At 40.5% G+C, this 25,659-nt stretch overlaps 1 protein-coding gene across 1 annotated transcript in view; it reads right to left on the bottom strand.

Annotated features, from left to right (window-relative positions):
* MARCHF4 (membrane associated ring-CH-type finger 4) overlaps window positions 1-10,665 on the bottom strand; it is a 117,564-nt gene extending 106,899 nt beyond the window's left edge. The window contains exon 1 of the mRNA XM_007420167.3: window positions 10,144-10,665. Coding sequence (XP_007420229.2) covers window positions 10,144-10,665 — 522 coding nt within the window. The remainder of the gene's footprint in view (window positions 1-10,143) is intronic.
* Window positions 10,666-25,659: the final 14,994 nt, after the last annotated feature.

Here is a 25,659-nt window from a genome sequence, read left to right as displayed (position 1 = left end):
GGGTCTGTTTTGCTATGAAATTGCTTTTGAATCAAGCATTTTCAAGTGTTTTATCATGTGTCTGGAAGATTATACAGCAAGTGTAGGTCAGAAAATTCTTCAAAATGGTAAATGTTTCACAAACTATAGCAGCTGCTTTATGCTACATAAAACAGGTAGGAAGAAAGACAACCAGGAACCATGGCAGATGGATGGACTAATGAGGAATGCATTCTTCTGTTTACAAGCACCAGATCTTTCAAGTCTAGGTATATTATTTTTGGAAAAGTATTGATTTTAATATTCAAACAGAGTTGAAAAAGACCTCCTAGCAAAAATGGCACATATATCAGTGCCTTTTGTCTACCCATCCCTAATATATGGTGATCAGCAGATTAGGAAAACCGCAACATTTGCAAAAATTATATATGGGCTGTGCACAGTTTGAAAATAACTTGGAAAAAGTGCTTAGATCTCACCATGAGCGCAGAACTTCTCTATCGTTTTCAGGTTTTCAGATTTCAAGGATTACTGAAGCACTTTAAAAGTACACACAGTTCTAATAAACAAGTTATTATTTGGGGCTAAGGAACCAAGGGGCAAATAAGCCAAAGAACACAGAACATGCAAATAGCCAAATAGATAATTCAATAATGAAATAATCAGGTCAGACCATGCTTCCATATTTGGTGGCAATGTTATAAAGTTCAACAGTTCTGGAATACAATTCATTACAGAAGGAAACAAATTTTAAAGGTTGAATTCTTTTTTCTGCCAGCTGTTTTTCTGCTAAACATCACCAAATCTTATATCCCTAAAAGTATACAGAGTTGGCTTTGTATATGATAACAGGATACTTTATACCTCTTATTAGAAATCACGCATTATTCCCAAACTTGATCATTGTTCATTCTGCTTGATGATTCTTATTACACTGGCTGTTTTTGTTAATTATTAAATATTGATCTAATTTTTATAATGGTTTTCAAGTGCCAAAGTGAGATAAGATCATTTTTATATGCAATACTAATCAAATGTCAGTTTGAAAATTCTTATTCTATTTTATAATAGCATGTAAATCTCTTTTCCACTTTCTTTTTGCTTTTTTTTTTAAAAAAATCTGGTCTTTTTTTATTGTACTTTCAAATCTATTAAAATGAAATACAATTTTAAAACAGAAAAAACAGAAGAAGATACTTGGGAGTGCAAACACAGGATTTGTCTGCAGCTCTTTAAAGCAGCTATGTCTCTTCTCAGAATGATGTGGTTGTCTTCTGTAATTGTTATGTGATCCTGGAAAATGATGCAGCTACTTTAAAGCATTACACACAGGGTCTGACTTTGTACACTCATGTCCTCTGAGGTATCTATTTCCAAATGAACCCAAAGCATTGCACAGTCCTAGAATGTGCTGCTTGTAAGTTGACCCCTCACCCACTTAGCTATAATAGCTTTCAACTGCTTAGGGAAAGTAAAACTCAAAGCGACATTATAGGCTGGTGTCAAGCAAGGATAGTAAAAATCTGTTTTTTTTCCCCTTATTCCTTTTGCCCAACATGTCTTTAGTTAAAACCACTGGCTTACACATAAAAGCCTTAAACTCATGTGCAGAGCTTATGACACAAGCAAGCCAGTAGCTTCAAGTCTGGTATATTTTTCAACTGTCATAAAGCTTAAAATTGAAAATCCCTACAAAATCCTTGGCTCGTTATATAACAATTCCTTTAGAAAACAGATTAGGAAGAAACAGCCAGAAATCTTACTTGGGTTGTTTGTAAAGAAAATCAAAACAGGATTGCATCTTTTCTTGTCAGCCTTTTCCATGGATAAATAGTTCCTCCCTAAAAGTTTGCTTTTCTAATCAAGAAGGCTGGTCTTTTCTTTCAACATTCTCTAAGATACGTTTTTATTTTACAACAATCCATCCATCAGTGGGAAGGGGAAGGAGGAGCAGATACGTTCAATCTCAGTTAATAAAGCCTTGTTATATAATGAAGATTTTTCTTTGTTGAAGGAACTTGTGAAATAAGAAGCTTGCAATCTTTTTTTCTGAGAGAGGTTTACCTAACAAATGGAAAACTGTTGTAAGGCTTTATTAGTATATTTATGTTAAGAATATAATACCATGGAGTATTATATTTCAGGTACATGTATTTGCTTTAAACCTCTTCATCAACATTTCTTCTGGTTTGTCTGAGATTATACCTGCTTTTTTTTTTTTAAACCCTCTAACATGTATGTTTTTCAAATCTTAGTCATAAACTGACATATAAATCATAATACATATAACTAAGAACATGCTCATGCTTTATAATCATTATGTTCTGGCCTAACACAAAAAGATGATTATTTTATTTCAGAGAAGACTGCTCTTATTCAACTGTATTATACATCTGTGGGCTACGCTGGGGAGAACTTTCCATAGTACTGAGTCTATAACCATTTAAGGGCTGTTCAGCTGCAACAGCTCTCTTGAGTTGGGGGATTTATAAGATGATGTCATCCCTTGACCTGAGCGTAATGCAGAACTCCTTCAAGGAGAAATATATATATGTTAACTCTGGGCTAGTTAGGATTTTAAAAGCTTGAGCCAGTCATTTGTGTTCTTAATATAATTCTATATAAGAACACAAATGACTGGCTCAAGCTTTTAAAACCTTACTGTCTCACTCCTTAAAACACCCACCTGCCTAAAAGACTAGGTGTTTTATGATGGCAATCCTCAAAACAGTTTCTGAGGATAAGCTTGTTGAAATGATGGTACTCGCTACTCAGTAGAGGCTTAGCCTTCTCTAATCTAAAAAAAGTGGGCCTTTCTATTGCAGACTTTATACATACACACATACAACTTCTAAATACAGTACATGAAAGCATGATAAAATTCCATGAGGTATTAATTGTCTTGAGCAAAAAAGAGGTGTGTGTGTGTGTATGCGTGCATGTTTTAAATGAAGTGATATTTATATGTATATTCCCACTATTTTAAGGCATTTTGCTTGAGCCATCAGTTAAGGAAACTATCGTCACAAAGGTCTGTACATCAATAGTACATATATCTCCAGCTAACTGCCTGATCATGTGAATCGTCATTCTATTTCTGTACATAGATTAGCTTCAGAGGTGCTACCAGGGGTCTTCAGTCCCCAGCCCCAGCAACGCAGCAGGTACCACCTCTAGGTCTCCCACCAAAAGTCCTAAGTGCCACAGATGTGCAATTGTGTAGCATCTTCAAAGACTCTTATCCACTTGTTCCACTATTTGTTGTGGTCAAAGTAAAATGAGGACTGGCGTCACCACTAGTTAAGGCAAAGTAGTTTGTACTGGCAATTGCTTTTGATACCAAAAGTAATAGGTATCAAAATAGAAGTAAATGGTTGGTTATTTTATTTGTCGTTGTTGGATTGTTACTGTCAGGGGTTAGGAAAAGTACTTGTGGGATTTTATGCCTCATTATGCCAAATTAACTCAGCTCACCTTGGATACTAAGAGGCTGTTTTTGTACAACACATTGAACTGCAAATTAGCTAACCACACTTTAGGCTGGCCTGTTGTACAAACCCAGCCTATTTCATTAGTTTATGGTTTAGTGTATCAGAAGAACCTAGAAACTGGAATTAATCATGCAACGTGTGATCACAATGACCATGGATAAGCATGCAGTTATAAATATAAACAGAATATTGATTTGGGAGTTTGTTCCATCACTTCAGACCACAAAATATTCTGGGATACCCTTTGTTAGAGCCAGAGGGCCTTTCACCTTTCACTGCTTCCCACTTATCCTTGAATCAGCAGAAAACTATGCCTGCATGAAATTGGTTGCTCCACTGCTGCCAATCTTTATTCTGCATCTACTGCATTTGTTCTGAATGATGCTGTCCTGATTGTCCATGTGCACAGCACTGTAAGCAAAGCAGCTGGTTGATTCGTCTGGCTTTGCTGCCTTTCTTTTTGGCATGGAACAGGAGAAGTAGCTGCCAGCAGTGGCTCTGCAGCAAGAATGGGGCGGGACTGGGTGCAGGGGGTCTGTCCCTCTTGTTTTGGCTCCTCCCAGTGTCATTCTTCCTATAACTCATTTTGTCATAACCCAAGTTGGATAAAGGTAAAAAAAAATGGAGTCACAAAGGGAGTTGAGTCACAGGCATCCCTTTTGTTGAGGATTTCTCTCACCTTCCTTTCCTTTCCCAAACACTGAGTTCCAGCTTCCTCCATGTCTATTTGGGAGGCAGAGAGCAACAGAGTTTGGTCAACTGCTTCACAATTTTAGCCTTGTGCAAAATCAGCAAAGATTATCGAGTTTGTACAGCTTCCTATTGTCAGAAGAACTATTGCAAATTCTGATAGGCAGTCCTTAGACTGATCAGCCATCAATTACTTCCACCATTCCACAGAGGATGTAAAATGGCAACATTCTCATGTCATGCTGCGCTACACAGGAAGATATGTGTATGTGGCAGGGAACCATTTGCACACAGCTAGAGCAAGGTTGCAAGGGAATATAGGGAAAGCCTGTGCTAAACAACAACAGCAGGTCTACTGCTCTTACTTGTATCCAAAGGAGTACCAGCAAGTGCTGTTGTGTCCAATTCTTTCAACAGCAGAATGGTGACCAAGATGGCTGACTCATCCTGATAAGCTGAAAATCATTGTCACTGGGCTTACACATCACTCTAACTTTGCTTAACTATGGCTCAATGAATACCATGCAATTGGTAGGGTTTATACAGTATGTTAAACCAAAAATTATAGTTGCCAAACACAATATTTGGGCTCACAACACATAGTAAGTCAAAGCTAAACAATGACACGATGGCTTAGTGTGATGGGTGAACCAGACTAAAGGTATCTGAGAGTCTGAACTTGGATCTCCTTTGTCCAAGGTCAGAATGTTAGCATCCATCATACTGCACTGGCTCTTCCTGACTTATCTGGAGACAGCATTGAGGTGATGGCATCAATATCAGAGCAAACTAGGCAGAATCTTGCCTTGACTCCTGTTGATAGAGGTCACTGTCTTATGTAGTGAAGAGAGAGAGAATATCCCAAGAGGTTCAGACAGAAAAGAGATAATAAATCAGAACTAAATCTGTCAATCTAGATAGTGGGCAGGGCCCAGCAAAGTCCAGGAAACTCAGACCCTAATCAACCAATTAGGAAAAGGAAGGCTTCCCTCTCTCTCTAGTAAGTTTTAAGAAATGGGAGGGGACCAGCTCCACTTTGCCTTTGTCAAGTTTGCAGCCTGGCTTCGGCAGGTAAGAAATCCACCCCAACCTGGAAAATTAGTTCTGAGTTTAAAAGCTTGTAGGACTCAGAATCATTTCCTTATTCCTTTCTCCTACTGTTTCCAATCTTCTATTAGCTCCTGAACCATAATCTATATAATTAATAACTAGTACCTTCTTCTGAAATCAGTAGTCTCATTCTGATGGGGAATGTTACCTATCTGGATCCCAGCTACTTTGCTAGCTACAGAACAGCAAGAAGCAGACAGAGAGAAGGTCCTACTTGCCTTCTCCTGAGGGGAAAGTGCAGAGAGGATTTTTTCTGTAAAAATTGGTGGTGGCAATGACCAGGCTGACACCCCACCCCCACCCCTCAAGGGAGGAAAGTTGCAATGGTAGAGATTGTGATGGAAGGCTTAAACACCCTTGCGCCCTTCCCCTTGCTCAAGCGAGAGCCAGAGGATTCAACCAACTACACTCCTATGCCTACGTGTTCAAGTGTCTATGCCACCACACTAAGTTTAGACTATTGGTCTGTGTAAACTCCACTGTCTCTTCTCTTCTGAATAGCAGCCACTCAGGTTTCAGGCGGAGGTCTTTCCAACCATTTACTACCAGATTCTTTGTTTTTAGCTGGTGATATGAAGGATCAAACCAGGGATGCTATGCATGCAAATCATATGCTTTGCTACCAAGCTATATAAATTCCTTTCCCTTTGTTCAGCCCATGCATAAATCCTGCACAGCTCTGCCATGTGACTGCATCTTCAGCAACTTAGCTGGGTTCACCCAACACACTACACCAACCAAATAAGCTGCTTGATGGATCAGCAGTCTTGTATTATACCCATGGATTATAGTTTAACAACAATGTGTGAACTAAATTCATCATAGTTTATTCAACAAAACATGGTTAAAGTCATGGTTTAACACAATGCAAAGAACACCTCAGTAGCATTTAGAGAATCTAGCTTTGGTGTCTTTTGTTTTTCTACACAGGTGTTTGGACAAAACTGTGTAGGATCTCTTCAGATATTTTTTCAGCTGCAAGGCCCAGTCTATCCCAATGACACAAATTTGGAAGCACTATTAAAAAGCTTTTTTTTTTTTTTTTTTACACTTTTCCATTTTGAGATAGAAACCATTTAGGATTTTAGCATGACAAATCACCTCTGAATTCCCTACCATGGGGAAGGAAAATCTACTAAAATCTCAGATTTAATCTATTCTGTGTACAACTCCATAGACTCCTTTGCCTGAAAAGTCCATAACATCTGATAGAAATCTGTTGCCTGTTGCATTAACAATTAACAGGATTAACCTATTGAAGTTCAGACTAATTTCATGTGCTGCAACTTGAAGAACTTTCCTATCAAATGTTATGTTTGCTATGCCTAAGACTGAGTTTGCCTATGGCATTAGCAGCCTATGTTAAAGAGTCTTTCACTGAAGGTAGTTATTCAAGAGGCTTTCATCAATTTCTGAATCAATATGTTTAAGATGTCATTCATTTCTCTTCTAAATACCAGCATTCTACTACCCCAATGGTTTCTTAACCTTTTTGGACCACGGATCCCTTTTAGAGACTGGCGAGCCCTTGTCAGAAAAATGTGTTTAAATGCATGGATATAGACTGCATTATAAAGGAAACCAATTATGCTCTAATACAGTTATCAAAATACGAAAAAACAAGATATGTAACATTGTGATATGCTTCTTTATTAATCTATTAATCTTTTTAGGGTATAATAATTTTAGATAGTGAAATGTAATTCTTGGAGACTAGAGGCCATAACTTACTTCATTGCCAAATGCATAACTGAATGAAAAGCTAAATTTCAGCTAGAGGTTAGTGAAAATAAAGTTGGATCTTTTTCCCCATCCAAATTCATGTACCCCCTGAAATCTATCTATGAATTTCCAAGGGGTCTGTGGACCCCAGGTAAAGAATCCCTTGTTTGGGGGCTAGACAACCTTTTTGGATTAGTGACACATTTAGAGTCTACTTTAGTCCCTCGGATGATTTTATCACATCCTGTTCTTTGTCTTTTTTCAAAGCGGGGGGTACATTTCCAAACAAAGCTCTGGGCTGCAGCCACCCAGTAGTGTTATTTTCTAAGTGTGAGGCTAATACAGAACCCAGAAGCATTATTAGAAATAAAGATGATACTAGCAAATTTGCAACATATCAGCTTTCCATCAGTTTTTTAATTAAAATAAAATAAAATAATGTAAGAAAAAGTACAAGGACAGGAAGTTTGATACAGTTGATATGATGTATTTATTATACTACAGACTTTTAATAAAAATGTTTATCAGGAAAAAGTGTTCTTAATCTACATATTAGTTTGAACATCTACATTTGGGTATTAGTCAATGTGTAATTGTCTTGTGAAAGCTATGTGATGTGATTTTATGAAATAGAAAGACTTACTTGGCCCATAGCTAAGAATTTCCACTGTACAACTGAGTCTGTACAGAGGTGGGAAGCCTATGGCCCTTCAGGTGCTGCTGAATAACAAGTCTCAGCATTCCTCCATTTATCATGTTGCCTGAGGTTGCTGGAGTTGTAGTTCAGCCATGACAGGAAGATAGGGAATTCGCCATTCTGTTGTAAAATATGAATGACATATTTTTCTTCATCAGTGTAACTGCTTGATGACAAAAGGGTGATTAGTAGTCAACTGTTTTATGTAACATGGGCATCTACCAACTATTGTATCTATTGCTGCAAGCAGTGCATATATAGCTTAATCTGTTTTAAATAAATATATGGAAAAAAAGTTTTATAGCTCGTTCATTTGCCATTTTTAAGATATGAAAGTCCATTAAGTACACAAACACTGCTGAACCATCTACTTGTTCGTATTTTATAGAGCAAGCCTACAAAGTGCATCTATCATCTGAAACACAATAAAGTCATCTCAACACAATGTTAATTCTTCCATGATGGTTCTGGGATACTGGCATTCACAGAGTACTGACTACAAACTTTTCAGACTGCCAACAATTTTATTTCTTCATTTTAACCGTTGCAGTACTAATTTTTAAAACTTTTTAAATGTCTCTATTTGTTTATTTTTAAAATCTGATAGAAAATGTATTCAACAGGCACTCTTTATTAATAAAAAAATTGAAGCTCAGAATAAACCCAACTCATGAAATAATATCTAAGAACAGAGGAAAATTCAGGCTTTTGCCATTCAAATCCAGGGGACCTCTGACTCTACAGAGTCCCTCTCTGTCTATTGATTCTGTCTCACAAATTAAAAAAAAAAACTTTTGAAATCAACTCAGAAATATTGCAGTATATACCCATTCATGAGCAGGGAAATATCCATTTTAAAACAAACAAAATAAAACAAAGCAAAGTCTGATTCTATGACACAACAGGCTCCATTGATTTCAAGAATTTTTATACAAGTATGTACCAGATTGCAAATAAGGTACACAGCCTAACAAAAAAATTCTCCTACATAGAGCACTTTGAAATCCAGTGGAAATTGCACAGATATGTATATCTCCTTAGACTGTAGATCTCTGATTGTAAGCTCTGATGCCAGATATGAAAATTGGGACGTTCTTTTGCACAACCTTAATTGTTCATAATTTCTTATAATAAATAAATAAGTAAATAAATGCTTAATAGTTTTCTTTAGTTTTCCTAGCACATTTATTTGGCTCTTTCCTTGTTTTTATTGTATTTTATTTTGTAGACTTCAAATATTGATTAAAGGCCAATTGATTACTGCTGGAATGCAGACTTTTCATCCTTTCCTTTTTTTAGCATTTGAACAGTTATTAGGATTCTGAGACTATTCTGATCAATTAATTGAACAACTGGAGATTTAAATTCACTGTTGAAGATTATAAAAGATTATATTTCATTCTGGACACATGATTTCCAACTCATGAAATGGCATGGTGTTTGCAATCATTTCAGTACACTTAGGAGAAGCTGAAAACCTCGCCTTTCTCCATCAAGGTACACATCCATCAGTTCAGCAAAAGTTATGAAAATATCCAGACGCAACATGGAAAGAGCAATAAGAAGACATAAATAGGGTTTAAATTGGAATGATGCATGGCTGTATCCAAGAGAGTTCAAAGTTGAAATAAAGTTGATCTTTTTATATTATTGACCTAGAGAGATGACTCATGTATATTAATTTTTAAAAAAGAGTATTTTAAACTTCTTACAATAAAGGGTACCAGTTTGCAAGAAATTCCACAAAAGAATAGGCCTTTTTTTTCACCCAAACCTGTAAGAGGGAAGTATAGCTCTTAACTTGCTATGAACTAGCACTAATTTCTTCATCCAGCACCCTCCAGTTGTATAGGAATATATCTGCTATCATCCTCTGATAGCACCACCTTGAAGGTTGCGGATAATGGATATCATAGACCGACACATCTTAAGTGGGAACATCAAGTGGAGGGAGAAGGAGTGTAATGGAAAACTGAGGCAGGAATGAAAGAGAACATGTTCTATTACCAAGTCATCTATCCAGATGGCCCGTGATGTCTTCTACTACAGGCTCCTTTACTTTAGCTTAGTGTATACAGGCAACCACGCAAATGCTTGGCCCTGGTGATACTTTCTTCCTTCATCTGTACATGGGTGTCCCGAGCCTTTCCTGTTGCTGTGCCATGGACCTGTTCTTTCTATAAAAAGTTACAGGTTGGGACACTCTGCTCCCTAGTTCTTTCTCCCCAAACTTTAGAGTAGAGACAAGTTGGGTAATCTCCAATGGCTGGTGTCTTAATGTCAAAACCTTAAGATAGCCTTGGGAAAGAATGAAGCTGGAGGTGTCCCAGGTGGAGTGGGATGGGGGAAGAGAAAGTGGGGAGACGACTTCAGCTAGAAAGATGTGAAGGTGCCAGTTCACGCCTACTAGACAGTCTTTACCTGGGACCCCAATGGTTTCATAAGTACACTCACCTGCTCTGGGCCCTGAAAGCAGATCCTGCAGAGAGGCGTTCTCATTCCACTATCCAAACTGCTCCCCAGCGAATACCCATCCTCCGCCTTCCCTTTGCAGAAGTCATCAGAGGAGGCGCTGCTCATCACAGACGCGGGAAGCTCTCCCTCTCCCCCGGGGCTTTCCCACTCTTCTTCTGGAGGGCTCGTGATGCCCCCTCCTCCTCCTCCTCCTCCTCCACCACCACCACCCCCGTCAGTCGGCGCTCTCCGAAGTGCCCGTCGCCCTCCATATAGCGTAGTCAGCGTGTTGTTATTAGACGCCTGCAAACTCAAGCCTTGGTCTGCTCTGCTCATGAGAGGGAGAGGCAGCGGCGAGGGCGGAGGAGGGGCCGGGGGTCTCCGCAGGAGGAAGACCTTCAAGTCATTGAACAACATGCGGCAGCGGCACTTGAGGAGACCCTGATGGCGCAACATCTGTCTGGGGATCAACAGTCCAGAGCAACAGTACCATAAAACGATCACGCGAGTTGGTATTAACATGTGCCTTCCCTTTCAGACAGGCGCGGGTAAGAAAAATGCAGACCGGTAGGGGGCGCACAGGAACAAGAGGGCTGAATTGGCTCACTTCCGCTTCCTTTCCCTTGGCTCCTAACCCACTCTCACTGAGACAGATCTAGTTTGCTAACAAAAGTGGAAAATTGGCAGGCAGGGTTTTTTGTATATTTCACAGCAGCCCTGTTTCAAAACCAAAACATGCGGGTAACAATAATGACTTTTTTCCTTCCCCCCCCCTCTCCCTCTCTTTTTTAAAAAAGCAAAGTGTTAAATTTCAGTCTCCTTTCCGCCTGCCTTTTTTAAAACAAATAAACCCAGAATTTTTTGTAACAAAAAGAGTAAAAATAGAAACAAGCGTTCTACCCTTTACGTGCTGGGTAGGCTAGTTCGAAGAAATAACGCGAAGGGAACTGATAGTTCCAGGAGAAAGTGGATGAGGGAGAGAGAATTCAAGTCACCAGAAAGTGTGGAGAGAAGGGAGGAAATGGATCGTTCAAAAGTACTTGACATATCAAATATTCTCCTTATTACTAGTTTTTAAACTTAGTTGGAACGTTTAAAAATGTGCTTTTGACAGAATAACAGTAGAGACGATAATTATTAAAATGCAAAAATAGTTTCTGTTGCTATCGCCATCGTTAAGAAGAGTAATATCAAAACTAGATTTCATTGACCCAAAGGAAAAAAAAATAAAAGCACATTTTTCATGGAGAGAGGGAGAAACACATGCTTAACTTTAATTCCTCACAGGATGTTCCATTTACTACTTTATTAAAATATTCTGAATAGAAATAGAGAAAGTCCTGAAAGGAAGTGAGTATTAGATGAGGTTAATTTTGACTCCAAGATTGGCTGGATTTTGCTTTACCTCCCGCGTTCGAGGAACTGTCTGGACCACACGCAACCACTGGGGGGAAAAAAACCCAACAAAACAAAACCTGGAGACTGGGGAGGGGACGTCGATCTGAGTTATTCCACAATTGTTTTCCGCCTTGGGCTTGAAACAAACACACATCCGTCGAGATCTAAGAGATCCTTTTGCATGAAATTGATACAACGAAACGTGGATCTTACATTGTCACGTTTCCCTTTCCCTTTCACAAAACAGGGACGTCATCAAACGCAGTGACAGCCCTTACAGACCATTGTGGCTGACGCGGAAGAAAAGGTGCATTCAGCAGATGCAGGGATCTCCTTTTGATGAATAAGGCGCCGCTACAACTCTCTCCCGTTGCATCTGCCTCGTCCTCTCCTATCCTCCTCTTCCTCCTCCTCCTCCTCCTCCTTCTCCTTCTCCTCCTCCTCCTTCTCTGATGCTTGTTTTCGCTCAATGGCATTGACGCTCAACCATTGCAAGTCTTTAAAATAAAAGGAGGAAACACACAAACCAACAACCGTAGATCGGATCCTCGCTTTGCTAGGGAGGACTGCCAAAAAGAAGGCGAAGGCTCGCTAGAAAAACGACGCGCCAGATCCAAAGCAAGGCGACAAAAGGGAGGGGGGTTGTTTCGTTTGCAGCTTCTCCACCCCCCCTCCCCGTCTCAGCAGTTTGGCTTCTCTTGGTCGGCAGCCTCCCTTAACTCTCCATCCGGCTTTCCGTGATGATGTGGCTGTTGCTACCTCCTTGGGATGCAATGGGAAAGGAGGATAGTTTTGCAGTGCAAATGGGGATGTTGAAGAAGGGCGGGAGTGAGGGAGGCTGGGTGGGACGTGGTTCTTTCTCCTCCTCCTCCTCCTCCTCCTCCTCCTCCTCCTCCTCCTCCTCCTCCTCTTTCTCCTCTTTCTCCTCCTCCACCTCCTGTCCAATCCTTAAATAAATAAAACTAAGACAGAAAAGGAAAGGGGAGGAGGATAAATTCAAGTTGCAACCCAGTCTTGGTCCCCCGCCCCACGCCATCTCCACGGCCGGCAATCGCTGTCAATAAACCGTTTGTGGTATGCGCCGGGAGGAAACATCTTCTCGGATAGAAAATGTGCCTGGGAAATTGGCGGCAGTAGCGGAAAGAATTGGGGGTGGGGGGGGGGAGAAGAAGAGAGGGGAGAGGGCGAAGCCGGTTGGAGCGTCCGCGATTTCAGCACCCAAGCCTCTGGACAGCTCCCTTCGCCGCTCAGCACCTCAGGCCATCGGGAGGCTGACGCACCCAGCCCAGGCGGAGTCAGAAGGAAGGGGCGGGCCCGAGACAGAAGCCAAGCCTTCTCGAATGACCCTCCGCGCGGCGAGACACTTGTGTCCGAGCTAAGCATGTGTATGGTGTTGTTTACCCTTCACATTTCCGCCTGCTTATAGCGTGACGGAGTGTGCCCTTTTAGAAGGCAGAGGTGGCCCCCACGGCAAGAATTTGCCTCTGTGTGGATGGAATTGTGTCTGTGGGGTTGCCTTACAGCGCTTTAAATTCGGTTTCTGCGTGATGCTAGCATGTGGCAGTACTTATGTTTCCGCCTTCGGCCTCCTATTTTGGAATGATTTTTATCAACTCACCTGTGTATCTGTACAAGGAGTGCATTTTCTGCATGTGTGCCTTTAGGAAGTTTTGGTAACTCTTGGCTGTAGTTCATTTGAAGAAGAGATGATTGGGCAAAGACTGGACTGTCTGGGGAACGCTGATATCGCCTGCAGCACTTACAGATTTGGGATATATGGGAGATAGGCTGAAGTAGGAGGGGGCACACCCAATGCAATACCTCCACTGCACCTGTGAGCTCTCCCTTAGTCTGTTCCTGAACACAGATCTAGCAATCAAGAGTGATAAACCCATGCCCAGAAATAGCTCAGATGAAAGAGGAAGGATGTGGGATGAAGTGGGAGGGAGCTCCCCGTGTCTAAAAATACTGGACTACTGCACCTTTTGGAGACCACTAACCCTCTAGTTCAAAAAAGATAGATTTAAAACAAGAGATCCAAGTTCTGATGGTTGTGTGTTACTGATTCTAATATATAACTGGCAAAACCTGACTCTCCTTCTCTAGTCATTTCCCTGTGCCATACTACCCTCTCTCCTTCTCCTCTTTCCCTTTCCTCTTAGATTAGGACGTCAATTTGTAATCGTTTAGCCAACTTCAAGTGCTCAGTTTTGTGATCACTTATTCAACAGTAAAGAAACAAGAAATGTGGTCTGATTCTTAAGCCTCATGCATACCACTTACTTAAATAACAAAGAGGGGTGTAACTTGCATGTTGTGGCATGGCCAGGCCTGAGAGAATAAAACATGTCATTGAGCTACATATATAGTGTATCTTAGGGCAAGTCTGATAGGAGTGTAGCTTTAATATTCTGAGACTAGAAGACTAGAGATAGACATGTTCCCATTATGTTTTGGGGCCCAACTGATGGCAACATCTCCAGAATTCTAGAGCTCCATTTTGATAGTGACATCTCTGGAGGATAGAACTGCCTGAAGGGCCCAGGCTGCTAAATGTGGGTGTTCCTCAGTGATGGGTTAACAGACATACCCCAGTATAGGATCCAGAAATATTTGTAGGAGTGGAGAAGAAAGAAAGTGCATGTAGTACCCCTTAAGTCCAGCTTGGGCACAGCAACTACAATAATTGGTAGCTGTTTTCCTTCTGGTAGGTGATGCTCTGTGTGAGAGGAAACACCGCTGGGGAATCTACCAGACACTGCCCTTAAATTGTCCTGCTTTAAAAGGGTAGCACCAATTGTCAGCCTTATCACCAAGGCAGAATAGAGCTCAGATGTTCTGTCAAGGAGGCACAAATTATGCTTGGATGGGATAAATGCACATTAATGAGGCCATGAGGCCTTAGCGCTTCACTATGAGAGTGTATTGATCTTGTATTTATTTTTGTGAGACTGTATACCCTCTTCTTGAGTGGCTAGCACTGCCTCACAGAACATTTATCCTTGGCCATCTTCAGGAATATTTTTCCACAAAAGGAAAAGATTAATATGCTTCTGTCATGAAGGCAGCTACAAATTATTCCATGGATATGTTATTACACTTGAAAAAATTAATTATGCTGATAAAATTTAGGGTATTTTCCTTAATTTCTAACAGTGGAATCCCAGAAACTAGTAGTAATTTAGGATGCTAGCTAAATCATACAATAACTATACATGTAATTTGGAAGACTTCAAAAAGATCTATTTACATAATATAGTTTAATGGGTCAATATTTTTCATTTAAAGACAGGTATTTATTTTATTATTAATGGTGCTGTCCTTTTAAACTTATTTCCTTATCACAGAACCTGATTATACTGACTTTGGTGGTGAGGATATATGAAAAACAAATGTACAGTCTGATCACAGAATATATGAAAAAAAATTGGCAGCAAAATATGTCATGCTGTTGCTTTATTATTCCATGCCTTTTACAATGAGTACATAAGAATGCACAAGTTACCAAAGAATCAATAAAATCAAAATTCTGCTCAAACCAGCTATATCAAATTATCTTCACTGTCCACCCAGAAGAGGCAATACGTTGGGGATGAGAGGAAGTCATAAATCTTTCGCAGATGCTTACCTTCTTCCATATTGTGACCAGAAGGAGAGCTGAATAAAAATTCATTAGAATAAGAGGAGAGAGAGAGAGAGAAGGCATGAGCAGAAAAATACAATGAAAAGCTTTAAAAGAAAGGATAAGGAAAAAATGTTTGTATTAGTCACTTGGCTAAACAGAAGAACAGCTGTTATCTTCTTTTGAAGGAATGTGGTTCTCTCTATATGGAAGTAAAGGAAGATGACCACATCAGTATTATTCTTGATTTTATTTTTCTCAGCTGCATTTGGATAGTATGTGGTCTTGTTCTGGAGGTCCAATTATTTGAGATGCACCAAATTGGTATTGAATATACCAATATAATAGGAATTGGTATTTCAGTATGTCTAGGTTCCTGCTAAAGATTCGTCTTTTCATCAAGTACTCCTTGTCTGATGTTAGATAGGAGTGCATTTTTTATTTTGGGAGCGAGGGAAGGTTTAAATGCTTTGACTGTTTAATTGGTTGATTTTGTATTTAATTTATATAGTTGGCTTTTCTGTTGTACATTATTTTGGACTAACATTCTCAATATGGGAAGCAGTATTCCAAAGTGGATTCAGTAATTAATGCATAATCAGTGCCATTCACACGCATGCCACAGAGGGCTGAACATGACAGGCAAGATTCAAGTATCACTTAGAATGTGTGTCTTCCTTTGTGATTTAAGAAAAAAATAGGCTTTGATAAGGAGAACTATGAAAAACCATTGAGGCTTCTGCACTGTTGCCTGATTAGATAGATTTTAAAAACAGCACCACCAATTGCTTGGCATAGTTAACTAAAATCTACATTTGCAACTAATTTACTGCAAATGTGTTATATGCTGAAATGCTGAAAAGTTTGAAATGCTTCATCATTGTGAATGCTGGAAACATTGAAATTTCAACTTTTATCTTCATTTGACTGTTGTTTTGCCAAAAACCCTCTGAAAATATTTCAAATCTATTTAACTTTGGTCAATGACTAGCAAGGTAAAAAAAACACACAGAAACAACCACCAAATACAACAAAGGCAGTGTAAAAGTAATACAAAAGCTAAAAATGAAGACTTAAAAATGAAGAAGGGGAAAAATGGACTAAGATACAACAATGTAAAACTTAAGATAAAACTGAAAATAAAAATGCAATAGAATAAAAGAGAAAAGAAGAAATACTTTATAATATAATTACTTCAAGATTAGGACATCTTATGTCTTCTTATGGAAATCACTGCAGAGAGAAACCTGGCAACTCTGTTGGTGATTGTACAGTTCTGATCGGCGAGTTAGAAACAAACTGCCTCTTCCTCATAACAGATTCAGGTTTTGTTAGGAGGTGGTACGTCTGCACATGCATTGATGTAGAAAGGGCAGCGGAAAAATACATGTATTAGAGTCTCAGGGTCATTCTGATCACACAGAGAGCATTTCTCAGTAAATGGGATCCTACTGTACTTCTCATCTAATACTGCTGAGAGTAAGGCATTGAAACAACTCCCCGCCCCCATCCCCAAGGCTCTACAGTTTGCTGGGCAAACAAGGTTGAATAAGTAGTTTACGGGTATAAATGATTTCCAAATTGGAACCCACACCTGAAAGTTGGCTATCACACTCCAATCTGTCTGTTGTACTGTACAACGTCAAAGACTCTTTGCCGGATTTCGGCTTTAACACTCTGTAAACCTACAAGCAGCAGAAAGTAGATACAAAGACAACAGTAACACAGACCAGCTAAGACTTTTTTCTTTCCACTTTGATGAAAAGCCATCATGGAGAATTAATGGGATCAGTGAGCCAATGGAAAAAGAGCTGGCAAATGGAGACTCTTGCCTGCAGTGGAATGATGCCAGTTTCCATGTGGATAAAGCATTTGAAGCACAGCACAAGATGTGGAAGAGGGCTCGTAAAAGCCTAGATTGAACAACATCCAAGGGCTTTGAATCATTGTATGTGCATACCTGTGCACCATACAGCATTTGAGATACAATTTTAGCTTTAAAAAGTTTGATGGTGGCAGATATGCCTCTTTCCCCTGGACTGCCTTAATGCTATTGTTAGCTTTGGAAGAAATGGCTCTAATTTGTTCCCGTCAAGCTCCAGAGGCTTGAAAAATTCCACCAACATTTTTAAAAACTGGAACTTGTTCAGTTTTATTATTTCCAATTTGCCATTGACGTTTGTGGAAACTAGGTCTTCCCAAGAAAACCATCATTTTGGTCTTAGGGTGATTGATCGTAAGCTATTCCTCATTTCAGAATTCTGCTTAAGAGGTCTGCCATAGACTTCTCCTGAGGCCCAGTTGTCTAAGCAAAAGAATTGCTGCATCTTCAGCATACAGCAGTACGTTCCAATGTCTGTCACTAAGTTTAGGAGGATGGAATTCATTTTGGTTGAGGCAGCTAACACCAAATTCACATAGATATTAAGCAACATGAGGGCCAGACTACAACCCTGTTTCATTCTTTGACAGACTGGAATGTCTGCAGTAAGGTGGCCAGCTCTATCCCACCTAACTTGAGTAACTGCATTTTCAGACAGCACTCAATTTAGAAAAAGTAGCCGCCAATCAAGAGATGTGGGGGCTGGCTTCCACAAGAGTCTGTTCCTTGGAATAGCATCAAAGGCTGATTTTAAATCAATGAAGGCAACATGTAAGGGGTGGCATTGCCCATGTTGTATTTCTCTATTAAAAATGGTAAGATGGCACACTGATCTCTTGTGGATCTGCTTGCTCATCAGCTAGAAATGTCTTCCGATCCAGCCAATCCAATATTTATAATACAAGAAGTAGGCATATTGCTTACTAGGCACGCTTAATAGGCTAACTGGATAATAATGTCAAGGACTTGTGCTGTTGCCATTCTTAGTTATAGATCAGATCCAGTTACCTGGTATTTGGAGTGTATTGTTGATATGGGTGAAAAAGGAGGACAAGACAGGGGCCCATCGATCAGCATTTCCCTTCAATAGCTCTGGTGGTATTAGGGCACAACCCGGGGCTTTCCCACTTTTCAGCTGATTAATTAGTTTAAGAATCTCTGAGTGGGAGATGGGAGGCTGGGGAGGGGCAGGGAGAAAGGCCTGTGGCATATCATGTACAGGAGCTACATAGTGTGCTGCAGAACTCTTCCTGTCTAGCAGCTGGAATCCAAACACTGTTTCTCCTCATGCAATGAGCAAGCAGGTAGCTTCCAAACTAGGGAGGTATTCTTGTCTTCCACAGCCTGAAAACTTGCTCTCAATTTGCTTGAGCAAAAGTTTGGGTTTTTTTTTCTTTTAATTAAAATTTTATAAAGCTTGTTCTGGACAATTAACTGATTTCTGGCATGCAGACAATTGCTCGATCTATACTCTTTAAAAGCTGTCATTAATCCTGCCCTAGCAGATGTACATCCTGATCAAACCAGGGTTTTGGGGGATATAGGCAGGTTTCCTCCTAGCATGTTGGGAGGATGTTCATAATGGCTGGATGGTGCTTATGAGGTCTTTATACAAGGCTAGGGGCACTACTGGATTTGAGGTTGATCACAGGCAATCCCAAAGCTGGGAAGACTCATCTTAAGTTAGTGATAGTTGTATTGCCTGTGCCCACTTTGTGGCCCATTGAATACAGTGGCTAATTCTCCTCATTACTCTTGGCATTGACTAGGCAAAGTGAGCTAGGGCTGGAGTCCAGGAGAAGCAGTGAAGGGAGGTGGTCACTGTCTGGCCAAAGTCCAACTTTAAATGTGACTACCTTCTTAAACATATTGGGTGAGGTCAGCCCAAAATCAACTGTATTCAACCCTCAGACCCCCCAGTCCATGAGCTCAGTGTCAGGATTGCCTTTGCCACACCATTTAATATACAGAAGTGTAAGCTGCTGGCAAACTGTACTGTACTAAGCACCAGCTTGCCGTATTGATTCTGGGGTCCTTGGAATGATGGAGTCTACTATCAAAATATCCTTTGGAAAGGGAAAAGCAACTGCCACAACAGGAAAAGAGGACTGAGTCATTAGGGCTAATTCTATTAAAATCACCTACCGTTACTGTGGTCACATTTGGGTGATCCCAAGCAAGCCTGGAGAGGTAATTTTCCTATTCATCCCAATGGGCATTGGTCAAGCAAGGCAGCCTGCAAGACAGAAGGAACAATTAGAAACTCTTGACCAGGCAACTTAATTATAGATGCTAAAGCTAAGTTCTCACAAGATTCAAGCTGGATATTTGTGGCCTCAAGGTTGTTTGAAATCAGCGGGCAAAGACCCCTTGGGCATGACCTCTGAGAGCTTCTGTTGTGACTTCAAGAGAATTTACAATGAAGCTGTGCAGCACCAGTGGCTCCTGGGGCCATGTTTTCTGCAACAGAATTGGGTCACAGGTACAGATTAAATCCGGAAATGAGGGATCATTCATTTTGGTCTGCCATCCCACAATATTCAAGGAAACCAGGGACAATCCATTATGGTTAGTTCCCAGTCAATCTACAGAGTGCCCAAGGAGGTGACTTGCCACCTCTAGGGCAGATTGATACCCACTTCAAGGAGAGGAATGGAATGTGGATAGGATAACAAAGTCCCTGGCATCTGAAAGATAATAATCAGCCAGCTGGAACTCTGTATTAGGAGACACAGAGTTGAGTATCTAATGTTTTCTTATTGGAGGAGTAGGAAGCCCCACATTTTTCTGAGGCTGGCAGGAGTGCAGATTGATGACAGAGATGTCTATCTGGCTGTTCTGAAGAATTGCCGTTGTCAAAGGCAGATGAGGGTTTAAAATCATGTTCTCTGGAACTGAGATCTATCAGTGATGAGACCAGGGATGCATTGACAGGAACTGCACTATAGGCTGGTCTGGGATAGTCTGTTTTACAAAGAAGGTGGTGCTTTTAGATTGTTACTCATTTTCTGGAAGCTCTGAGAACAGCTTGTAAGTATAAGCAGATTTAGGTTTCTCTCTGAGCTTCAGGAGGTTTCCAAGCTGCCTTGTGAATTAATGTCATAGCCTGTGCAAGGCCTTCAGTTCTAGACTGTAACTTCAACTGCCTATCTTTCATCCTTGGGCATCATTGTAGTGGAGCTGGTAGAATAATTAACTGGTCTTTCTTCTGCTAAGGTCAGAGAGAAGAGGAATTTGGTGTTCTGCCTGGACAGGCATTAAATTGCAGGATGTATGCTAGTTTACTGTCTTAGATGAAATAGATTTCATATTTAAATCTGAAAATATCTGAACAGGATAAATACAGCTGTGTCACGATTAATGCAAGTTTGGATAATGTGATATTTAATTTAGTGCGAATTGTACAATGATACCAGGTCGTGTTTAATGCAAACCAACATTCAGTTAATGCAAGGCTAGTGCATGCACCGTTGAGGTTACCAGGTTACCGTTGGGGTTTTAGACACGACTACTTCAGTCTGTACTTGCCTATCTTCACACATGCCAAATGGACAAAAGGAAGGTTCCTTCAAATAAAAACATTACAGAAAAAGAAGAGGCTCATTATTAGATTAGAGCAAAAATTTGATATGATTGAACAACATGAACATGCTCATGGGAACTCTCAAATAGGACAAGATGTCAGATTTTTTTGTTTTAATTTTGCTTTCCATAACTACTCTGTGACTGTGTTAACAATAAATTTAAATTATAAGTATATTCTTTTTATATAAAAACATATGCTTAAAAATTTTCATTGCCTATTTGGAACAAATTCCCATATTTTACATATAAATATAACTTTGAAGAGTGAGAATTTGAATAATGCAGCCACTTCATGGGATTCATTATCCACACTAATCAAGTCCTAGCTGTATCCAATGATACAAAGAAAAGCCGCATTCTTAAGAACACTGGTGGAATTAAGAGATGTATTTGTTCTCAGTCATTGCAGCCTGGAAACCAAGTGGCTTGAACCAGGTCAACGGTTTGAAGTTGGCAGTGAAGAAGTTGGCTTAAGGAATATCAAACAGAACTTTAGAAACCCACTCCCAGCCTTTACATTGTTATGAAACACTCTAAGAACTTTGCTTGTTTCTTATTCATCTTATCCATCTTATTCTTTGTGCAGGAAGTGTTGCAAAGTCTGTTTTGAGCCTGCTTATCAAGAGACAGCGTGGTGGATCTGGATGTCTAACATAGGGTGTGAGGGGCTTGCCTCTTTGATGGAACTCTGGCATAAGCATTTATTTCATTTCTGAAACCCACTTTTTTTTATTAGAAATGGATGAAAGTTGGACAGACAGGGCTCCCACAGTCTATGTCAGTGTTTCTGAACCTTGGCAATTTTAAGATGTGTGGACTTCAATTCCCAGAATTCCCTAGCCAGCATGGCTGGCTGAGGAATTCTGGGAATTAAAGTCCATACATCTTAAAGCTGCTAAGGCTGAGAAACTCTGGTCTATGTAGTTAGAAAGGCATAATTAGCCATTGGGTCTGCAATAGATTTTGCTGGCAGCCTGTTGTTTGTATTGAACATATATCAAGGGTTCTATAAATTCTCTGTTTTAATGGAATTGCTTAAAGAAAAGTAAAACTTAAAAGGATTTTGGAGGGACTTTCTCTTTCTAAGAGACATGTAAGTGCACTGAACCATGGAGAAAAAAAAATACATGAATCTGGCAGGTACAAGCTGTTTCTTCTCTTAGTTGGAATTATTGTGATCCTTACTGAGCAAGTGTGTACTATAGGGACCTGAAGTAAGCACACACATTCTGCATGTATTAGAGATGTACACATTTTAGACCTGGTCACTCAACTTTCCCTATTGACGTTCAGGCTGCGTGGCCATTAGATATGACAGCTACATACAGCCTGTTGGTTTATAGGAGAGAAAAGCAATCTTTGTTGTAGAGTGGGCAACAGAAGGTGCCCACTATTATTTTTACTGGCCTTGAGTCCTACCTTTGTATGACAGTGTGGTCTTCTACGCTTATGAGGTGGAAGTCAGTTCAGTGTAGTGGCTAAGGTGCTGGGCTAAAAACCAGAAGACTGTGCATTCTAGCCCTCCTTCAGTATAATGGTATGTGGGAATAACCTTGGGAGACAGGAGGAAGAGCTGCAGACTAGACAACGGTCAGATAAGAGGCAGCTGAGCCCACAGAAGGAATGGGTGTGTGGCAAATATCTCAGAAGGGACTCTCCCTAGTTTCTTGGACTGTAAAGGTGAGGGGGGAGAGATGTACTTTCAGATTTGCAAGTTTCTGTTAATTTAACCTTACAATAAAGTTAGAACTAGTACTTTGGGGGGTGCTTCTTGTCTAGACTACCTTGCAAGGGTGATACTTAGGCATGAAAGCTGGCTGGGTGACTTTGGACTAGTCATTCTGTCTCAATCAAACCCATCTTACAGGGTTGCTCTTTTGGGGAAAATTGGAGGCAGAAACATTATGTACCCCATCTTGAGTTGCACACAATAAACGTGGGATATAAATCTAATAACAATGTACTAAGCCTCTAATATATACCTTAACATAGGAAGTTCTCCTTCCAAACTCAGTGATTTTGTTCTTCCAAATATTAAGTGGGGCTTTTAGCCTCCCAAAGGTTGCCCACATGTGTATATAGAAATATGAGGAGAGGCAACAAGAGAAGGATGGAGGACCATGGTTTTGTGTATTGCTAACAGTCTTCCCAGAAGCATAATTTGCTAACTGTATGGATATGGAAATAGTTATTCACTAGCTTAGCTGAGTTCAAAAGAGGGTTAGACGTATTAATGAAGGACCAGCCTATGAACATCTATTAGCCATCTCTCTTTCAGCTTTTATTGCTGAGAGAAAAACAGCAGGGAAGAGCTATTGATTTCCTGCATTACTTTGGAAAAGTCTTCTCTGGCCTGTTGGTAACAGCATGCTGATCACATTAGCCTTTGGAGGGACCCTGCCATGCCCCCTTTTTCTCAACAGTTCTTGCAGCAGAGTAAGTTTGAAATGAACCAGGATGCACCTGCATGTGAAAAGAATTCTTTGGCACTCAAGCTTCCAGGGTCTAGATAAAGGGATAAAAAGAGTTACGGTGGTGTCATGTTTATAGCCTAGAGCAGGGTTTCTCAACCTCAGCATCTTTAAGATGTGTGGACTTCAACTCCCAAAATTCCCCAGCCAGCATGCTGGCTGGGGAATTCTGGGAGTTGGAGTCCACACATCTTAAAGATGCTGAGGTTGAGAAACCCTGGCCTAGAGGCTGCTGGGTCAGGATTAATTCCCTTTTCAGTCTGCCCCAGACATGATCTCTCAGCCTAATTATCTCACAGGGTTTAGTGAGGATTCCCTGTGGAAGTGGAAAAGTGTGTGTATCAAGGAAAGGTGAAATAATACACCAACACACACACCTGTTGTCACTGTCATTCTTTCTCTTCAGATTTTTAACACTGCAGTCAAAAGGTTCTGCACCTTCTATCCACTGAAGCTCAGTCTAAGGGTTGGGAAAGGGACTCCTACCTATTTATATCCAAGTGTGTAGATATTGCACCAATATACAGTACATTTCAGTCTGTGAAGTAATTTCTGGATGTCCATCTAGAATTACATTTTAAAATATGGAGATTTCCATACATTTTATTTATCGGGGGAGAAATATCAGGTATCACACTGATTTCCATAGTAGTTAATTCATAGTATCAAATTAAACTACAATGCTAAAATTTCCTTCAAACTGAGCTCGAATCCTGGGGACTGCATCTGTGCATTTTTCTTCACTGCATTATGGGTTTGTGGTTGCTGCCTTCTGGATTTTTTTTTTAGTTCCCCATCTAGCCAACAGTCCTGGAATTCTCAGGTAGCCCCTTTCCAATTATTAACCAGAGCTAAGCCTGCTTAGCTTCCAGATCAGCCACAGTCAGCGAGTGCTGCCACCTGCTGAGGATCTCACTTTCAATTGTGCTAATGCAGCTTGCTTCACTGTTGTATAACTAACAGCCTGGAATGAAGTTCCTTTAACCCCACTGGCTTTAATTAGATGCACTCTCTTTAAATGCAAATGTTCTAGATAGGCTAATTTGGAGAGTGATCAACTTGAAAGAGCAACAAAAAAAGGAGATATTAATGAGCTAATATTGTTGCCCTAACAACTCTGTCATCCTTACTGGCCAAGAAAAAAAAATGACCAGATTCTGCTTGGCAAATTCTCCCTCTATCCTCTCAATATCAGGTAAGCCTCTAGAGTTCCATAAAGCCCAAGCTGGATGTAAGGCTTTACACCCCCTTCACGGACAGTTCCCAAACAGCAGCTTCTCTGGGTCCAAGTGATGACTTTAGTTAAGACCACAGGCCTTAGTTAAAGAGCTGCATAAAAGGGGCATGTGGGAGTATGGCAGGAAGTAAGATGCAGATGGACACTCTATTATCCAGGTGGGCTTAACATGTTCATCTGAACACACATTATACTGAGCCATAACATGGTTTGTGGGTTGTGGCTTAGACTGAACTGAACCTCGAGGCTTGTTCAACAAACTGATTAAAACCAACAGTTACTTATGTCCTGAGCCTGCTATTTGTTTTGGTGGTCTCTGGATGGCTACTATTTAAAGTCAGCCCTGTGAAAGAATGAACCCATTGCCAGAGAAAGCACAGTCTGATTTGATGGTCCAGGGGCTGGCCATCAGAAGGCAGCTCCCCTTGAATTCTGCTTCTTGAGTCTTCCATCTGGCACACCACAGATCTGGCTTCTTTCAGTCTATTGTGCTGCCTCCTGACTTTCAACAGCCCAGAGAGTTGCTGTTCCACTTAAGTTTCCCTTAATGGGCGAGAGGCAACCTTGATTGCTTTGTTCTCAGCCACATCCCCCTGGCAAGTCATCATTAAAGTTACTTCTCCGAAGGCTCCTGATCATTGAGAGGCCCATCAGGATTCCAGCTCATGTTGTGTCACAGCAAGACTTCCAGAGTTTTTCCTGGATAAGGATGCTCTTAAGGAAAATCCTGAGTGTGATAATTAAGCTGAACATATCAGACCAAAAACAGTGGGTAGAAAGATTTGGACTGCACTCTGCTCCCACTGAGGGTTTTATCTACTGCAGGCAAGATTGATCTTGCTGGCTGGGAACAAGGAATGGCAGGGAAGGCAAAACAGAGTTAGCCTAGCAAGAGATGGACTCAGCAGGTGACAGCACCTAACTAATCCCTCTCCAAAAGCTAAGTGGGGTCAGACCTGGTTAGCAAGACTCCGTACTTCATGTGCAAAGGCAAAAGGATTCTTTGAAGCACATAGGGAAGCTAAGTTTATACAAACTCATTACTGGAAACTCTCTTATGTGCAAAAGAGAAGCAGATAGTGTCTCATTTCACGTAAAAAGCATGGCATAACTCTGGCTCCTGTAGCAGGAATACAATATGTGTAAATGCTATCAGATGGGCTGTGTGAGTGGGACCTGAATTCAGAAACTGCATGTGTGCTTTCCAAGCAGAAGATCTCTGGTTTAATCCCTGGCAGTTCAAGGATGTGGCGACAGCTAATGGGAGGGCAGAATCTTTTCCTCAGAAGAAACCAAGAGGCTGAATGCACACTTTCTGTTC

Source organism: Python bivittatus, unplaced genomic scaffold, assembly GCF_059951505.1.
Source record: "Python bivittatus isolate LINGU-HERP-01145 unplaced genomic scaffold, Pbiv_v1 ctg000480_np1212, whole genome shotgun sequence".
In the NCBI taxonomy this organism is placed as follows: domain Eukaryota; kingdom Metazoa; phylum Chordata; class Lepidosauria; order Squamata; family Pythonidae; genus Python; species Python bivittatus.
The sequence above is the reverse complement of the archived record's forward strand: the minus strand, read 5'-3'. Positions and strand labels throughout refer to the sequence as shown.